Source organism: Conger conger, chromosome 6 (assembly GCF_963514075.1).
Source record: "Conger conger chromosome 6, fConCon1.1, whole genome shotgun sequence".
Lineage (NCBI taxonomy): Eukaryota > Metazoa > Chordata > Actinopteri > Anguilliformes > Congridae > Conger > Conger conger.
Window position 1 is genome coordinate 52,019,774 of NC_083765.1, and position 19,791 is coordinate 52,039,564.

The window sequence follows — 19,791 nt, forward strand, 5'->3', positions numbered from 1 at the left end:
GACTCGGTCACAGGCACTCGGTCCGTATTTGTCCCGCAGTCTGTGGTCTGAGCCCCAGGTTTCCGGGGTTTGGGGAAGGCGAGCGCTTTCTTGCCTTTTGTGGTAGATGCAGAGGCAGGGCAGTCTGGCGATGGTGTCTCCCTGCTGCAGGTCCTCCAGACAGATCACGCACTCCCCGGCATCCCGCGCCAGCACGTCGTCTACGGGAACCAGCGAGAGACATCGAGCAAGACGTGGCACAGCAAGCGAACACGAGCGCAGCGACAGACGGCTTCTCGGCCTGCTGGCTACAACGTGAGCGCAGCTACACACAGCGATAGACGGCTTCTCGGCCTGTTGGCTACAACGTGAGCGCAGCTACACACAGCGATAGACCACTTCTCGGCCTGTTAGCTAGAACGTGAGCACAGCTACACACAGCGATAGACCACTTCTCGGCCTGTTAGCTACAACGTGAGCGCAGCTACACACAGCGATAGACCACTTCTCGGCCTGTTGGCTACAACATGAGTGCAGCTACACACAGCAATAGACCGCTTCTCGGCCTGTTGGCTACAACATGAGTGCAGCTACACACAGCGATAGACCACTTCTCGGCCTGTTGGCTACAACATGAGTGCAGCTACACACTGCGATAGACGGCTTCTCGGCCTGTTGGCTAGAACGTGAGCACAGCTACACACAGCGATAGACCACTTCTCGGCCTGTTAGCTACAACGTGAGCGCAGCTACACACAGCGATAGACCACTTCTCGGCCTGTTGGCTACAACATGAGTGCAGCTACACACAGCGATAGACCGCTTCTCGGCCTGTTGGCTACAACATGAGTGCAGCTACACACAGCGATAGACCACTTCTCGGCCTGTTGGCTACAACATGAGTGCAGCTACACACTGCGATAGACGGCTTCTCGGCCTGTTGGCTACAACGTGAGCGCAGCTACACACAGCGATAGACCGCTTCTCGGCCTGTTGGCTACAACATGAGTGCAGCTACACACAGCGATAGACGGCTTCTCGGCCTGTTGGCTACAACGTGAGCGCAGCTACACACAGCGATAGACAGCTTCTCGGCCTGTTGGCTAAGATCAAGGGTAAGAGGGTTTGCAGGTCCTCTTGATCCCTGCACATGCCAGGCAGGTTAAGCGATTGACGAGCTCTGGGCTTTGAGCAGTCATGCCAGGCAGGTTAAGCGATCGATGAGCTCTGGGCTTTGAGCAGTCATACCAGGCAGGTTAAGCGATCAACGAGCTCTGGGCTTTGAGCAGTTGTCGGGACTCTGTGGTCTTCTCCAGTGTTCAGTCTTAGCACTCCATACGAATCGCAGTGTAATGCTTTTGTCATTTGCTTTTTGAGACCAGTTACCATTAAATTTAAAATATATAAAAAGTACAAAATGATACATAATACGATAGAAAAGAGAGTGTGTGACACTATAGAGCAGGGATCCCAAACTCAAATCCTTGAGGCCCGCTGTGTCTGCCAGTTTTCAATGTGTTTCTGCACTGAAGCGCTGAACTTAAGTCATTGGCTAAAGAGTCTGCAAACCTTGTTTCCACGGTCTAATTTGACTGCTGACTAGAGGCAAGTCACAAAACCAGCAGCAACTGTGGCCCTCCAGGACAGGAGTTAGAGAGCAGTACAATCAGAACTGGGTCAAATACATAATTGTTTTCATTTAAATACTTTTTCTGTGCTTGAAAAAGCAAAAGCAAATAGCCACTGGTGCTTGTTTGATGCAGAGGTACTGAAAAAGAGTAAAAGAAAAAAAATTTAGAGGCACTCACGTGGATAATAAAAAGCCTTTATTCCATCGACTAGAACATTAAAAACAATATTTTTATTATTGCCTGGTGCCAAGTAAGAGGACCAGAAGGCAGGGTTTGCACTTTTTGAAAGTATTTCAAAGGTTCCAATACACCAAGTGTTCAGTAAACAATGACATATTTGACCCAGATCTGAATACAACTAAACACATTTTTTTGACACAGTCATTGACACAAAGTGGAAGAGATAAGAGTACAGAACTCAGCCACTGAACATCAGTTTACTCAACAACACATAAGCAGAGTAGTCACCTCGGAACAGTGATCTCAAACACGCAAACATGTGGTGCCTGAGCGCTTATTTCATCGCTGACTGGATGAACAAGGAGTCCACGCCTTGTTTCCGTGGCCTAAATGAGCTGTTGACTGAGGGAAAGCCACAGGAGCACGTCATCCTCCAGGACTGGAAATCCCTGCCTTAGAGACAGCGCTATAGGCTGCTCACCTGGGATGTTACTGATATATGTCATACATTTATCGTCATCGAGAACGTGCGAGACAAACACATCGTGGAAGACTGCCTGAAATAGTAAATAGTATTAATTTAAATTAATGTTCTGTTAAATTAATTGGCTGGTCATGTGTCATTTGTTCAATAAAAGCATGTTAGAAATAATGTTTTTTATTATTATTATTCAGTGGACAGTGTAGCTAAAGCGAAGTCATTAGAACTGAGCACAATTCAATATGTGTATATTTATAGCCAATCATATTGTCATCGCAATATTCAACAACATTATCGCATATTGCATACTTTCCTCATATCGTGCAGGCTTATCCGGTACTCTGGGGAAATGCAGTAAAGGACTGCTCTACCTTGACAAAGCGCTTTGGATAAAGGCGCTATATAAATGCCTGCCATTTACCATTTACAAATATTTGCCATATTGGGGCGGGGGGGGAATCGTGACAGAAGTGTTTTGGATTCATCAGCTAGACACACTAATGCCAAAAAAAACGAAACGAGTAGACATCAGCTTGTTTCATCTGGGTTTTTCTTGTTGCTGGTTCTTGCATGTGATTGGTCCTACTATGAACCGCGTTACCTTACCTGTTGCGGCAGGTAAAGGTTTTATGAGCTCCGAGCTGTGTGCACCTTATTTGGTCTGTAGTGAAGATCACAGGGAACGCAGACACACATTGGGGTGCTCACCATTGTAGGAGAGGCGGGGCTTGCTCAGACACATGATGAAGTGAACCTCCATCTCATTGGACGCCACAGATTTGGAACAGAGAGGACACTTAAACCCTGCAAAAAAAGAAGAGTGTGAGACAGAGAAGAGAAGAGAGTGCTTGTATGTATGTTTTTGCGAATGAATAACATGTCGTGGCCTTCCTAAAGATTCCTAAGTGAGTAAGCTCATTCATTCAACCTTTTAAGTTTTGCATTTATTCATACTATTAAACCATATTTTTGTGTAAAACTTCACACAAATATTTAGTGTGCTATAAACAACAGTTATGGCACTAAACTTACATTTACGTGTAATGTCTTGATGTGTAAATGTGAATTTGTGTCTACACAAGTCCATGTGTGTGATACTAAGACGGGTGAGTACTAAGTCAATTCACTGAAGATTCCTACAGTGCAGTGAATGGTCCTTATATATCCACCACTGACTTCAACTGTATCACCATCTGTAACTACACTGTGCACAGCAGCAAGAGCATCGGTCACACCTACGGTTGCAAAACAGTCTCCAACTCTACCTTCCACAGTCATTAACTACAACCTTCATTGCTGAGTTAGTTTTACCAATATGAAAAATAGCACTTCATTGGGAGTCAAAGTTAAGGACATGTCGTTTGAATCCAGACCACTACGTGGTATGTGCAGGCAATGTCGGCAGGCTTTCAGTACATATTACCTGCAGAAAATTAGTATGCGGGTGAAGATGGTTATAAGGCAGAAAATATCCATAATATCCATAATATCTACAATGCACGTTTGAGGGGCGGGTTTGTAACAGACGTGAAAGCAATTCCAGTATGTTACGTTGGGAAAAAGTGAGAGCTGAATGAAATGTTTGAGGATTAATGTGTTCTCCACAAGGGCAGGCCTGAGGACAGACAGCACCCATAAACTCTGTCACTGCACCCCGCTATTCATTTAAAATCAGTCATCTCCTTTACAGTTTATTTTATGTCACAAGTCACTGGCTACCTGATTGGCACAATATTTCTTGAGCAGTCTTTACTTTAGAACTCCCTTCACTGCTTTTTGCATTGTTAATTGGAGAAGAGTGGTAATAAAAAAAAAAAAGTTAAAAAATAGAAAGGAAAATGTTCAGTGCTAAATCATATCTGATATAAAAACCTGAAACTCTGTTAGACGTCACATTCTGATGCAGTATGTGCCACGGCACAGCCACACAGCACAGGCAGCTTGTGAAGTTGTGTCTGCACAGGCACGTTGTGTCTGCACAGGCACGTTGTGAAGTTGTGTCTGCACAGGCAGCTTGTGAAGTTGTGTCTGCACAGGCACGTTGTGTCTGCACAGGCAGGTTGTGAAGTTGTGTCTACACAGGCACGTTGTGTCTGCACAGGCACGTTGTGAAGTTGTGTCTGCACAGGCAGCTTGTGAAGTTGTGTCTGCACAGGCAGCTTGTGAAGTAGTGTCTACACAGGCATGTTGTGAAGTTGTGTCTACACAGACAGCTTGTGAAGTTGTGTCTGCACAGACAGCTTGTGAAGTAGTGTCTACACAGGCATGTTGTGAAGTTGTGTCTACACAGGCATGTTGTGAAGTTGTGTCTACACAGACAGCTTGTGAAGTTGTGTCTACACAGGCATGTTGTGAAGTTGTGTCTACACAGACAGCTTGTGAAGTTGTGTCTGCACAGACAGCTTGTGAAGTAGTGTCTACACAGGCATGTTGTGAAGTTGTGTCTACACAGGCATGTTGTGAAGTTGTGTCTACACAGACAGCTTGTGAAGTTGTGTCTGCACAGGCAGCTTGTGAAGTTGTGTCTGCACAGGCAGCTTGTGAAGTAGTGTCTACACAGGCACGTTGTGAAGTTGTGTCTACACAGGCATGTTGTGAAGTTGTGTCTACACAGACAGCTTGTGAAGTTGTGTCTACACAGGCAGGTTGTGCTGTGTGCTGTGTGGTTTATAAAGCAGATCACAAAGCTCCAGGCAAAGTCACAGCCTATCTTGTGAATCAGGAGCATGACCACGGAGAAACATTCAATTCCTCAACGCTTAGTCGCCTTACATCCTAAAACATATTATCATTCTTTAGTATTCAATTTTCAATTAAAACGATTCCTTTCAAGGGGATGTGAGGGGGGGGGAGAGAGAGAGAGAGAGAGAGGAAGAGAGAAAGACAGAGAGGAGAGATTTAAAACAAAGTGATGAACGGCGAGGGAGAGAGAAGGAGAGAGCAGGGAGCGAGGGAGAGAGAAGGAGAGAGCAGGGAGCGAGGGAGAGACTGAACACAGCGAGGCCCCCCTCCGCCCCGCCACACAGTGCCTGACCCAGTTCTCCCGTGACTGCTATTTCCAGCTGTTCCTCAGGGAGAGGGAGAGAGGGAGAGAGGGAGATAGGGAGAGGGAGAGGGAGAGGAAGAGAGGGAGAGGGGCAGAGAGGGACCGAGCAGCCAGGATAAAACAGGTAGGTAAGGCTGAGGAGATGAGAGAACTTTCCGCGGTCGTATCACGCAAGACGAGCAGGGGATGATTACGCAGCCCTGGATGTGAAATCCACAGAGTGTGTGGTGTGCGGGTCTGATGTTAAACACCACGCTACAGAGCCCGGGCTAACAGTCTGCACCAGCAAGCAGCAGCGAGCCCGCTGCCTTGAGCCGAGTCCTCTTTCATACTCTTTTCAGGGTATTTGCAGTGACTGGTTTAATAAGCCTACAGTATGATGAAGAGACGAGAGGTTTGGTGTGGTGTGTACTGATAATTTTACATTTAATGTCAGCAAGACAAAATTAATTATTGTAAAAAATGCTTTACAAAGCATAGAGCCAATCATGCTTTTAGCATTTCGCCTCAAGCACTTTAAAATTTTGTTGCTATTTCAACCAATCTTAGGTGGTCACACAGCCCCAAGGCCGATGTAATGATGCTTTCTAAGGCATCTTAAAAGATGTAGGAGCAGCAAGATTATTTTATTGATGTTAATTGAGTTCATTAACTGGGTGCATTAAGGACCTTAAGGCAATTAAAAGAATTGTAGGGTCGGCTTGGAGGGTAACTAGTTCAGATTTGTTGTTGGTAGAAGATGCAAGTGCCGCAACAGGGCCCTTATAAAATAGTCAGAGTCCCAATGACACTGCATCAAATAAACAACATCACTGACACAGCACTGAACAGAGTCCCAATGACACTGCATCAAATAAACAACATCACTGACACAGCACTGAACAGAGTCCCAATGACACTGCATCCCATAAACAACATCACTGACACAGCACTGAACAGAGTCCCAATGACACTGCATCCCATATACAACATCACTGACACAGCACTGAACAGAGTCCTAATGGCACTGCATCCCATAAACAACATCACTGACAGCGCACTGCTGGAGTCGTCCAGAAGGCCCTGTCAAAGCTGCCCGTGGACCAAGAAGACCGCTCTCGGCAGCCACACACTGGCTGACAGCTGTACACTGGCCAAAACCACCAACTAGCCATTCAAGCTGCACCTCTCCCCCTCTCCCTAGCTCCCTGTAAACCTTAACTGTTGTCTTCACTTGTGTTATTTACTTGTATCATTAGGATGATACCTTTGTAAACTGTTTATTCCTATATTTGCGGGGTGTGGTATTATTTCAAAAAAATATAAATAAAATAATAATAATCCTTCAGCGCACTTATCCCTGGTTATGGGTATGCACTTTGCACTTTGTTGTACGTGGCTCTGGATAAGAGCGTCTGCCAAATGCTAATAATGTAATGTAATGTAGTAGCCAAAACACAGAATACACAGCAAGCAGAAAAACACTTCCACCACTGTGGTGTCTGCAAAGGCAAGATATGGGGTTCCGTGCCTAGGACGTAAAATATTTTCATTTGAGTTCTCCAGCTGAATGGGTCTCAGTGAGTTCTTTACATTATTCATATAAGAGCTGCAGTCTGTCCCAACCCCCGGAGGCATGTGATACACAATTTGAAGCTGACAAACAGCTCACATATCTACAGTTCAGAATGGAAGGGCCATATCTGAGTGGAGATTCTGAAGTGTGCCAGTATGCAATGCAATTTTAAGCTTGAACAATATTATAAAAAAACAACATGGAGCCCCATAAACCAGTTTGTCCAATACTGTTATGTAACAACTAAAGAGCTTTTTTTGAATATAATTTGTTTATATTGAAGTTTACATTTTGCACAAAAAACTATTCCATTTCTAGAACTGACAAGAGCAAGTAGATCTATGAAGTGTTCTTTTTGGCAGTAATTTAATTAACATAACATAACATAACATAAGGTAATGGTGGGAAAAGGCCGCTCAGCCCAGCAATGCCCGCCTTGTATATAGCTAATATACTGTACTGTAATCTAGGAGAACATTATTCAGGAAGGTGACAGTAACGCAAATAACCACACATTACAACAGTGGTATGTTGAAGAGCATCTCTGAACATACAACGTGTCGAATCTCTAAGTGGAAAGGCTACAGAAGCAGAAGACTTAATAAGTAAAAACTCTCCCAGCTTTGATCCGTTAGATGCATTTATAGTTTGTAAACCACTCCCAGGCTACATACGTGAATAGGCTGCTCCACAAACAACATTCAAGAGCAAACTAAAGGACAGATTAGCACTGCAGGGCACATCCTCTGCAGCAGGGTTTCGACGGAGAAGAACTGATGTTGTAGCATTGCTATGCACTGCTAAGCCCCTCCACCTCCCCTTTTCCGAGACCCTCCATCAAAGCAACTGGCCTTCGTTTCCAAGGCTCACAATGTGAAATTCAACATAACTCCTAACTGGAATGCAAAATCTTTCCTGGCCTGTTTGCCTGACACCTCCAGTCGCCTGAAGGGCCTCATTTTCATAACGTCCCTCCTGCACTCACTGTTCCAGGGTGTTGCCAGCCAGCTGACTTTTCCAGTGTTCTAAGATAAATATTTCCAGTCCCTCAGACAGTCCTTCAGCATTGCATTCAGCAGGGCCTCTACACTAACTCGTACTGTACCTCAATCTGCCCGTAGTTGCCGATATGTTATGAGTTTGGGTCATTTGTAACCTTGGAATTAGACGGTTCTACTGTATCTGCATTCTGAGTCGTTTTGAGAGATTGAGCTTCAAAGCTTTCACGTCTTAATACAACAAAACTGAAATGCAGGGCAGTTCCTTGTTGATCAACATGACAGACACCCTGAAAGCACTCTGAATGCACAGTACAAAATCAAAATCCTATCAAATTTATTTATGAAACTTTTTTTTTATCAAAAATGTCAGTTATAACCTTGTTTCCAAGGTCTCGAATTGCAGCATGCAATGATAACCAATAGTCTTAGCTTCTTTCTGCACTTATTGTGTTGGGCGCCATTAGCGTGCCCTGGATTGGAGTGTCTGGGACATAAAGACATAGCAGGAGACAGCAGCCCTGCCCTCTGTGCTGGCCTGTCTCAGACGTACATGCCCGAGACCCTGTCAGGATGCCAGCATAGCCAAGGCAATGAATTTCAATCCAGCTATTCCAGTCAAGGACAGTCCTGCCTGCTGTCCCCATTTTCAATTAGAGTGCTAACAGCGGCATCAGCCCTGATCCCACTGCATGCCTAAGTGCAGGCACGCGTGCGGGTCTTCACGCCTGCCAGACATAGGTCAAATAAATAATTGTTTTGGATTCAAATACTTTTCTACACTTTACTGAGCTTGTCTGGTGTGTTGGAATTAATTATATCCTCTCAAAAGTGCAAACCCTGCCTTTTGATGCTCTTGGTTGGCTCTGTCACACCAGATAAGATCAATCAGGCACAGGTACAGTTCCCTCCAAAAGTATTGGAAAAGCAAGGCCAATTCCTTTGTTTTTGCAATACACTGAATACATTTGGTTGGTTGAGACCAAATAAGTATTTAAATCCAGAACAATTACATATTTGACTCAGGTCTGCACCTGCTCCTTCCTTTGGAGACCACAGAAGAACCCTGAGCAGAGTTCTAGTTGTCCTGCTTCCTGGGAGGAGCTTAAGGCAAGTGTCTGCCTAACATCACACCAATCCTTAAAGGAAGGATCACCTGTTCCCTTGTGAATGACAAAACAAGAAAGTAATGTGTGTTGAGATGTGGTGTGGTATGGAGTAATGTGGGTTGGGCTGTAGTGTGGTATGGAGTAATGTGTGTTGGGCTGTAGTGTGTGGTATGGAGCAATGTGTGTTGGGATGTAGTGTGGTATGGAGTAATGTGTGTTGGGCTGTAGTGTGGTATGGAGTAATGTGTGTTGGGCTGTAGTGTGGTATGGAGTAATGTGTGTTGGGCTGTAGTGTGTGGTATGGAGCAATGTGTGTTGGGCTGTAGTGTGTGGTATGGAGTAATGTGTGTTGGGCTGTAGTGTGGTATGGAGTAATGTGTGTTGGGCTGTAGTGTGGTATGGAGTAATGTGTGTTGGGCTGTAGTGTGGTATGGAGTAATGTGTGTTGGGCTGTAGTGTGGTATGGAGTAATGTGTGTTGGGCTGTAGTGTGGTATGGAGTAATGTGTGTTGGGCTGTAGTGTGTGGTATGGAGCAATGTGTGTTGGGCTGTAGTGTGGTATGGAGCAATGTGTGTTGGGCTGTAGTGTGCGAGCACTATGATGTCATCCCAGCTCGGTGCCCTCTCGCTCACAGAGATTAAACAGTCGGCTCTACTAAATCACAGAGAGCTCTGCAGTCAGACTCGCTCAATCTGCGCCCTGGAACACAAACAGCCCCAGATAAAGAGGGGCGCAGTGGGAGCCGTCATTCCGGGAAGTCTGACGGCTGTCGGTCACCGCGGAAGGCGACGAGAAAACCGGCGGGTCTTATCTCGTGTCCTTCCTCCCACCTTGCTCCCATGGTCTCCCATTCCCCGTTTCTCACTTTGTTTCTTGACAAGATGTGGAGGGCAGGAGAGACAGAGAGACTCAACAAGGAGGCACAGCACTTCACGGAGGACTTTAATAAACTAGCCGGAGTTACAGAGCTTCGTTTTAAACAGCTGCAGGAGGAGTTGGGGGCTGCTGCAGGGAGGGGACTAGTCGTTGCAGAGGGGGGTAACCGGAGTGGGGTTTCCATCCAACCGTTTTTATTCTAAATTTGAATTTGCGCATAAGAAAACCGCAGGGCAAACTGCCTGAAATTCGAAAAAGAAAACAACGAAATATGGCAAACATGTTTTCAGGGTGGAAAGGTTGGTGTATTGATAGAAAGAAAATGCAGAAAAGGGTGATGGAAACCGATGGAAACAGAATTAATAAATGATGACGAGAGAGGGGCCTAAGTCACATGCTTCTGCTTCAGCCAAAAAATGGGCAGCTGGCCCAGAGACCCTCCCCCAGATCTCTGGCCGGCCCCAGCTGGGAGGCTTTTGATTACATAACCTTGTTGCGCCCTCTTCAGAACATTCGCAAAACAGTATTTGACGGAAGTGCACACTGATTTGCATTTTATTTTGCCGACTCAAAAATTCTAACATTTGCAAAACATCTGGATGGAAACTTAGCTAGTGATAAGTACAGCATACAGAAACAAACAACCTAGACCACTCCCACTTTCCCCTCCATCACAGACCAGTCTCACCACCCCTGGCCCCAACTGCCAACTCCCCATACAAAACCCTCCTTCTGGCACTCTTGGGTCACCCAAATTCACCAGGCACGATTAAGCACAGAAAAGTATTTGAATCCAAAACAATTATATAATTGAAGTAGGTATGATACACACACACACACACACACACACACACACACACACACACACACACACACACACACACACACACACACACACACACACACACACACACACACACACACACACACACACACACACACACACACACACACACACACACACACCGCAATAGTGCATCTCCACAGAGCCTAACTGGCTCTGAGCTAAATTAAACTCACCAGGTTTCATGTTTCAAAACTCAGGGCCAAAAGAGGACCAAAATCATAACAAAAAAATGCCAGGCATTCCGCTTTCTGTAATTACCTCCATAAATCCAAGCGATCGATTTCTCCATGTAGACAATTTGGAGATAGCTGTTTACCCAATGAGACAAGGCCAGAGAATGTAGTGGCTTCCATCTTTCTGCAAGCATCTTTTCAGCTGCAGCAAGACTTATGGGCCTCCCCTACCATACACATTTTTCAGGTAGAGATAAATCAAGTTTCAAATTGTCATTCAAAATTAGTACTCTGAGACGGCATGGAATATCTTGATTGCAGAATTCAGAAGAGGCTGAGGTTTAGCTGATGTCTTAAAAGAAAATACTTAAAAATATACAGTGGGCTCCTACCACTGACTGGAAAGGCACAAAAAATACTTACAAAAATAAACAATATGATGATTTAGATAAACTCTAAATGCCAACATACTGTATGATTAATGTTTCAATTGACGCAACCAAATTAATTAATCTCACTTGGTCTTATTTGATGTAAATCTTTCAAATTATGATTGAGTGAAGGTGCTGTAATCAGAATTTAATGTTTTCGTCCGATATAGCATTGGAAAGTTTGGCGTTGAAACAGAGGAGCATAGGAGCATAGGAGCAAAGGAGAGGCACCTCATACCCACAGTGGATAATATCAACAGTATAATGGATTACACATATCAGGCCATTTTGTTGACAATCTGGTTGCTTCTGCCGCTGAGACTTGTGGTGGACTTTCCAGCAAGACAATAAACCAGAGTATACCTCAAAATGCACTCAACAAAATCAATGTTCTGCAATCTCAATCCAATCAAAAACCTGCAGGCTGAACTGAAGAGGGCAGTTGATAAACGCAAACCCAAGAATGTGAAAAGGATGTGAAAGGATCATGCAAGGATCTACATAGCGGAATGGTGCAAAATCCCCAAATATGTTCCTTAACCTTGTCAAGCATTACAGGAAAAGCCAATAATTATATTTGATTTTTGTGATATGTATTTTTTATTCAATTAATGTATGATTTAGGTTGCTTCCCTTTAAACATGAATAAAGTACAGTATATTCCATGTTGCCATTTTAAGTTTATCTCAATAATATTATTGGTTATTGTTTAAAATAATTTTTGGCCATTGCCAGTCAGGGGTGCCAATAATTCTGGAGCCCACTGTATCTACCCCCGTATATTCCAAGATCAAGTTCTCCAAACAGCCATGTCCAGGCCCTGGGAATTGTGCTGCCAGGAGTGAACCACACAAAAACATTCAAATGCTATCAGGCGCTAAATAGAAGAGTACACAGTGGCTGAATCTTTGGCCCCAGTTTTCTGTTTAAAAACATTTTACAGTGTAAGGCACAGACAGTGTGAACAGAGCGTGGCCACTGAGAGCAGGCAGTGCAGGCAAGCCTCGCTCTTCAGGGAGGACAGGCTGTCCTCGCTCTCCGATCAAAGGGACGTGAAGAGAAAGAGCTGCACGTCAATAAAAATGTGCACAATACATGACCATAAAGGTCATCTAGTCTCAGAAATTATATTTACAGACACACCGCCGGGCATTCAAGCACTGCCGACCGCCATCATTCCCACTGCATAAACTTTTTTAGTTTCATGCCACAGGTGGCATTCAGGCAATACAAGTAAAAACAAATCTATTATCTTAGGAGCATTATCTTATCAAGCGGGGTATTGTATTTATTGTGCTCTATGAGTTTTTATGAGCCTACATTAGAGAAACAATTTGGCCACAGAAGAAAAACAATTTTTCATATTTCCGGGTGAATTTTGCCTTTAATAACAAATGTGTTTCGTATGTACACAAAATATGTTCCCTGTTTATATGAGCTTTGTAAATGAGAAACATAGTGGTCGAATGAATTCAAATTAAAATGGAACTGCAGACAACAAAGATAACGGTACATAACAACGGGCCAAGGTTGGGGTAAATTCCATTGCCAATTCAGTCGATTCCCAAAATGATCAGAAATTCAATTAGTGAACTGTTCTATGGTCTTTGACAAATTTTCAATTCATGAGATTCCGTTCAATACATTTTTGTAACCGACTGAAATTGAAAATGGAACTGACCCTTACCCTGACTGGTCAGCATAAGAGACCCCGCAGTAATGGTGTGCAGACCCACTGAATGCAGCTCTACAATAGGACGGTGTTGGCACCGGGATGGCTGCCCAGGAAACAGGCAAGGTGACTGCTGCAAGCTCAGGGAGGCTGGAACACAGAAGTACTTCCTGCTTTCCTGCCCTAGTTACGCCCCTGTCATAAACCTGCACGCTTCCAACACTGCAGATCAGGCAGATATTCAGTACAGCGTGGGCCCATTACATACAGTGACAGTGTACATAGACTGTACAGTATGCAAGAAGGGGAACAATACAGTATGTCCCTGTAGACCTTCCTCTCCTTTTTACCCTTTTCAGTTGCAGCCATGCAAAAACAATGACTGGAGAAAAACATGGACTTCCAGCATCACCAACATTAACTACGTTGTTAAAAAGAAATCTGCCAATTAGGTTACACCCATGGACTGTAGCAAAATATGGACAAAGTGCCTGTTACGTCACCCACTGACTATCCACTGAAGCCCGCTAAGTCAAGTTTACTGGCGTCGCCATGTTGTACAGTTTGGAGCCAGAGACTGTGCAGTAGGGAAGCCGACACAGCTCCTCCACTAAGCGCGTGAGAGAGAGTGTGACGTAATCTGTCCCCGATTCGTCAACAAAGTACCGCTGTATTGCCCCAATAACACAATGATTAAAAGAAAATCAGCAAATGGGGAGGCATTAAAAAAAAAAAAAACATTTGTGGGAACAGAAATTATTTGACTTCGTATATTCACCGCAGTTGTACCGTTGACTTCACATTGAAAACGGGTCTGAGTGACCCACACTGGAGCCAACCGCAGTGGCACTAGTGAGCCCTGTCATGACCAGGAAACGGCTTTGGCCTCTTGGTCCTACCCCAGCTCACAGGTTTCCTACTGACAGCCACTCAGTTTAACTAGCGTCAGCATCACTCTTGAAACGACGTTAGCAGAAAATACAATGCAGAACAAGAACCTGTTCTTTTGTCTCCTTGTGGATTAAGTCTCCACCAGCACGAATTTGGTGAGGACCATTACAGCAGGGAAAGGTACAGTGGAAGTATAAAACCACGAATGCAAAATGAAAACGCAAAATCCAAAAACTGAACACGGGCTTAATTACAGAAATACATTGTGCCAGTGCTACTGCAGAAATCACGCTAAATTCTAAATAAAATAAGCTATTCAGCCCTTCAGCTATTAAAATAGCAGTAGTTGGAATATATCGAATAAAGGTACTAGATGTGTGGTCAAACAGTTCAAGTGGGGTTAGTAACCACCTCAGTCACCGGGGAGGCCTGTGTGATACTAGCATTTTGGGCACGGTTGACAAGGTCATGCTGCTGGTTCTTAGTAATCCACACGAGACCGGTGGCACTGAGCAGGCCTTAACGCTGCCAGTGGGGTTAGTCACCAGGGAGGTACGTGTGGTACAGGCATTCTGTACATGAGGTGCTCTTGTGTATGTTAGGCACATTAGTTAGAACATTAATTGCAAACGAGTTGGAGCTTTTGGACAGAAACATCTTATTTTATGTACTGATACATTCTACAGTGTCTAATACCCGTCTATGTTCTCTCTTGCCCCCTGAGCTCATGGACCACTCCAACTGGGCCTTCGCCCCCCTGGACTTATGGACCTCTCCAACTGGGCCCCCGCCCCCCTGGACTTATGGACCTCTCCAACTGGGCCCCCGCCCCCCTGGACTTATGGACCTCTCCAACTGGGCCCCCGCCCCCCTGGACTTATGGACCTCTCCAACTGGGCCCCCGCCCCCCTGGACTTATGGACCACTCCAACTGGGCCCCCGCCCCCCTGGACTTATGGACCTCTCCAACTGGGCCCCCGCCCCCCTGGACTTATGGACCTCTCCAACTGGGCCCCCGCCCCCCTGGACTTATGGACCGCTCCAACTGGGCCCCCCCCCTGAGGTTGCGGACCGCTTCAGCCCTTCCATGCCCACACTTCGACAAAATCTGGAGTTACAGATTCTTTCCCCCCAACCCTCTGAACTGCATACTTTACATCCCTCCATATGGACTTTCTAGTTTACCTGCCAGTTTAATACCTCGGCTGTTACCATCTCAACCTATAGGCCAGCGTAGAATTGGTAGCCGGGTTCCTCTCAAAAAAAATTTTTCTCCACACTGGAGTTTTTGTTTGTGCGATTGAGGACTGGCATTTCCCAATGTTCTTCCCGTCTGTTACTCTGTAAAGCATCTTTGGGGCACTCTTCTGTGAAAAGCGCGATACAAATATAACTGAAGTGAATTGAAAGAGCCTTTTAGATAATGTACTTCAAACTACTTGTGCAAACAATAATAAACCAAAAATGTTAAGAAAAATCCTTAGACTTAAAAATTGCATATTCTGTATGAGACACACAGTCGTGTAAAGACAGCAGTGAATGTTACTCTTGTGTTTGCCAAACGTTACTCTTGTGTTTGCCAAACTTTGTCAATTTCTGGATAATAAAAATTAATGTTGTATGTTCCCCTGCTTCTTATTCCTAACAGTCATTACAGTTGATGTTGTCAGTTTATAATGTGAAATATGCAACTGCATGAAATATGCAACTTCATGTTGTCTATAAGGGAAGAACACAGAAGAATAATGAGGAGTGGGTCACACCCTTATAACTACTCAAGTTCCGTCTCAGCTGAACTCTTAGCTGAACTGTAACATACATAAGGCTCATCACTGTCGGATTAAGAGAAAAAGAAAATGCCCATGATCCAAAACACACCACCTCATCCATGAAACATGGTGGAAGGGGTGTTATGGCTTATGCCTGTAGGGCTGCCAGTGGAACTGGCTCATTTGTTTTCGTCGATGACGTGACTGCAGACAGAAGTAGAACAATGGATTCTGAAGAAATATTTTACCTGCTCAGATAAAACCAAATGTGTCCAAAGTTATTTGACAGCACTTCATCATACAACAAGACAATGGCTCGAAACATACTGCTTGAGCAACAGGTTTTTGACGGCCAAAAAGTGGAAAATCCTTGACTGGCCAAGTCAGTCACTGAATTTGAATCCAATTGAACATGCATTTTACATGCGACAGAGGAGACTGTAGGCAAAAAGTCCCAGAAACAAGCAGGAACTGAAGATGGCCACAGTACAGGCCTGGCAGAGCAGCGTCTGGTGATGTCTATGCATTGCATAGGCATAGACAGCAGTGATTGCATGCGAAGGATATGCAACCAAATATTAAAAATGATATATTACGTTAAACTGTCCAATATATTTTTGATGCCGGAAAATAGGGCATGCACAAAAGGTTCTACAATTTCTATCAATATAGATGAACATGCCCTGAAATTAAAGCTGACAGTCTGTACTTCAACCTGCCATTGTCACTGCATCCTTCAAACTCAAAATGCTAGAGTACAGAACCAAAATGTGTCACTGTCCAATGACTTATTAATCGTTATATACAAGGTGGATATCTAGGTTATATCTCTGGATATTGCATCTCAGCAGGGTCTACTTGTCAAAGAGACTTGAAAGGAGATTTCTTATAGTAGGCCATAAGAGGCTCAAGTCCAAGTTCTAACATTTGGGTCTTGTTTTAACATTCACACTGTGTTAAAAGGGCTTCTACACTTCACAGACCTGAGTTCCTTTGGCTTGGGCCAGACAAATCAGTCCCACGAGACGCCTTGTCGCTGTGGCCTGAGGTCAACGGATAATAATGACGCCATCGCTCACTAATCACCGGCTAATTGCCTCAGCCAGATTTGGCAACGCAGTTTCTTCGATTCACGGCACCTTCCAGACACGAGGACTGTACAGTTAACCAAGATACTGTTTATCCTGCATAAGGAGGGTGTAGTTTACACGAGAGCTGCATTAGTCACGGTTGTTGTTTCTGTAACGTCAGGCAGACCTGCACCCATGTCTCCCCCGTCTAGTGTTGATAGCAAAATATAGCATTGTCTCTAGCCTACTTTTGCATTCATTTTTTAAAAGCATGTAGTAAAATTTTAAAAGTCATCATCTTGTAGGCTACTGTGCCGAGGTGGCTGTGGTGTGTGGTCGGCAAACTGAACTTACCGCTATGAGCGCTGAACCACCGAGGCGCTATGTGCAGGGGCAAGGTATCTGCCAGTGACCCCCGAGATCCTAGATAGAGCATGCCGTCCGTCGGGTGACCGCCGCCCGGTTCTTGGTAACCGTTTCCATGGGCTGCATTCGACCCCGAACCCCCGCCAGCTCTGTCTGAGTCCCCAGTTCCTCGGTCATTGTAAAATCCAAACGGCACCGCAGCACTATGATCGATGCCCATCCCGGCAACGGAGCTGACAGAGCGGCTCCGCAGACCCATAGTGCCGCCCGGCCGGTAGTGCCCAAAGTGGGCCGTGGGAGGCACTGCGCTATCATCCGTTGACACACCAGGAAAAGCTCCCCGGGGCCGCCCTGCCGTGCTCTGTTTGCCCCCCATCCAGCACTCGAGGAAGGGGGCGGTCGCAAAATCGGGGTTCTGTGGTCAATCGAGAGCCGTGATAAATTGGCCCCCGATGCGTTTTCTGCTGCAGTCTACAAACCCAAGATCCGCTTCTGCCAGCGACAAATGCCAGCTAAAAAACCTCGGGTTGTCAAGTCTGACTAAACCAGCTGTGCCTAACAGACGCAACAGCGCATTTCCCTAACCGGAACATGAGCAAGCCGAATGACCCAAGTCACCCCCACAAAGTAACAACCTGGGACAGATTAATAATCGTTGCTGAATTAAACAGACAGATGCCGTCCCTTTGCTTAGATGGCTAAATAAGGGAAACGCAACACGTTCTCCTCTTCCCGTTTAGCGAATGACAAGGCAGCTTGCTAAAATCACAACAGAGGTTGACAAGCGCACGGAGAAACCATGGATCCAAGAGCGGCGCTCATCCGCAATACACTCCACTTAATATGTTTTTCTTCCCTGGAGTGCAACTGTAGGATCACAACATGGCAACGGTCGCTGCTGCTTATCTGTCTGTTATGCAGTCTCTCCATCGACGTTGTATGCCCGCTGTGTTCTCCGTGTGGCCACAGATTCGGGTCAGTGTATGCCGCTCCCCTGTTTTCCCATATCCGCGCTCGTTTTTTTTTGCCCTGCCGCCGCTAAACAATAGAAGCGCTCAGTGCGCATACGCGGATTACGATCGTGAGGATGTGGGAAGAGGAAAACAATACAGGAATATATTTACAACGAATCAATTGATACCGAAAGACTTGTAAATGTATCTCTGATTGAAGTGGCGTATTCCAGGGTGCGATGTTCGTCTGTCTCCCTGTTCCAATGTTCACATAGTTATAGAACAGATATGTGACCTGATATTGCTGTCACCAGGAGGGACAAATGTTTAAGGTGACAGAACTAGAAAACATAAATTCTACCTCTCTTAATATTCACAGTAAATATGAGTATGTGCTAATACTGAGCTTTTGAAACTAGCAAATAGATTAATTAGAGACGTAGCCTAATGACGTCTAACCTGTTGTTTCATTGGAAGCTGTCACATGGAAAATGCATTTTATTTCCAACCTTTTTTCTCATAAAATTTTTTTTTTCATATTTTCTCTGATATATGATGGGGTCATTTTTTGTGTTTAATGTTCAGTACAATGGGAAAAAAAGGCTGCATATAATAAACAACATAGATAATAATCTATTTTTAATTTTCAAATACATGGGGAAGCTATATAGCCTACTTTTATTTCAATATTTTTTTATTAAGTAATCTTATTTTATATTGCAGTTAAATTTTAAGAAGATGGTGAGGAAGGCCATAAAGAACCCAAGGATCACAGTTCAAGAATTGCATAAATTGGTTGCATGTTGGGGTCACCAAGTCTCAAATACAACCAACAAACTCTTTGGAAGGGTTGCATGAAGAAAGCAACAAGCAAACAAAACAAACTGAGCACAAGCAAACAAAACCAAGCCTCTGGAGTTTGCCAGTCGTCATGACTGGAAGAGAGTGCTGTGGTTAAAATTGATGTTTTTGGCCATGAACACCACCAGTACCATTTGTGACAAAGGAGGCACCTCATGCCTACAGTCAAATATGGAAGTGGGTCACTGATGTTTTGAGGATGTTTTGCTGCCCGTGGTCCAGGGCTACTAGTTAGTTAAGATCAATGGCATAATGTATTCCACAAAGTACCTGGTAATTCTGGCAGAAACCTGGTTGTCTCTGCTAAGAAGCTGAGACTTGGTTATAGGTGGACTTGCCAGCAGGGCAGTGACCCCAAACAGACATCAAAATCCACACAAAAATGGGTTAGACAAAAACACAAATGTTCTGCAATGGTCATCGTAGTCTCCAGACTACCCATCAAAAACCTGTGGTCTGAACTGACAAAGCGCACAACTTGACACAATACAATTCATTTCAATAACTGTATTTCTTAAAAATAGTTTGCAGTAGGTGGCACGGATGGTGCAGTGGGTAGCACTGCTGCCTCACTGCAAGGAGGTTCTGGGTTCGAATCCCTGTTGGCTGGGGCCTCTCTGTGTGGAGTTTGCATGTTCTCCCCGTGTCTGCATGGGTTCCTCCGGGTACTCCGGTTTCCTCCCACAGTCCAAAGACATGCAGGTTAGGCTGATTGGAGTGTATTAATTGTCCATAGGTATGAGTGTGTGAGTGAATGGTGTTTTTTCCCCTATGATGGACTGGCGACCTGTCCAGGGTGTATTCCTGCCTTTCGCCCAATGTATACTGGGATAGGCTCCAGCCCTGGATGGATGGATGGATAGTTTGCAGTACTTTTTGTGCATATTTTTCAAGGGTGCCAA

General features: G+C 44.9%; 1 protein-coding gene across 1 annotated transcript in view; it reads right to left on the minus strand.

Moving 5' to 3' along the window:
* LOC133130953 (E3 ubiquitin-protein ligase znrf1-like) overlaps positions 1-18,205 on the minus strand; it is a 20,645-nt gene extending 2,440 nt beyond the window's left edge. The window contains exons 1-3 of the mRNA XM_061245974.1: positions 17,064-18,205; positions 2,980-3,075; positions 95-200 (exon numbers count right to left, since the gene is read on the minus strand). Coding sequence (XP_061101958.1) covers positions 95-200; positions 2,980-3,075; positions 17,064-17,451 — 590 coding nt within the window. The 5' untranslated portion in view covers positions 17,452-18,205. The remainder of the gene's footprint in view (positions 1-94; positions 201-2,979; positions 3,076-17,063) is intronic.
* Positions 18,206-19,791: the final 1,586 nt, after the last annotated feature.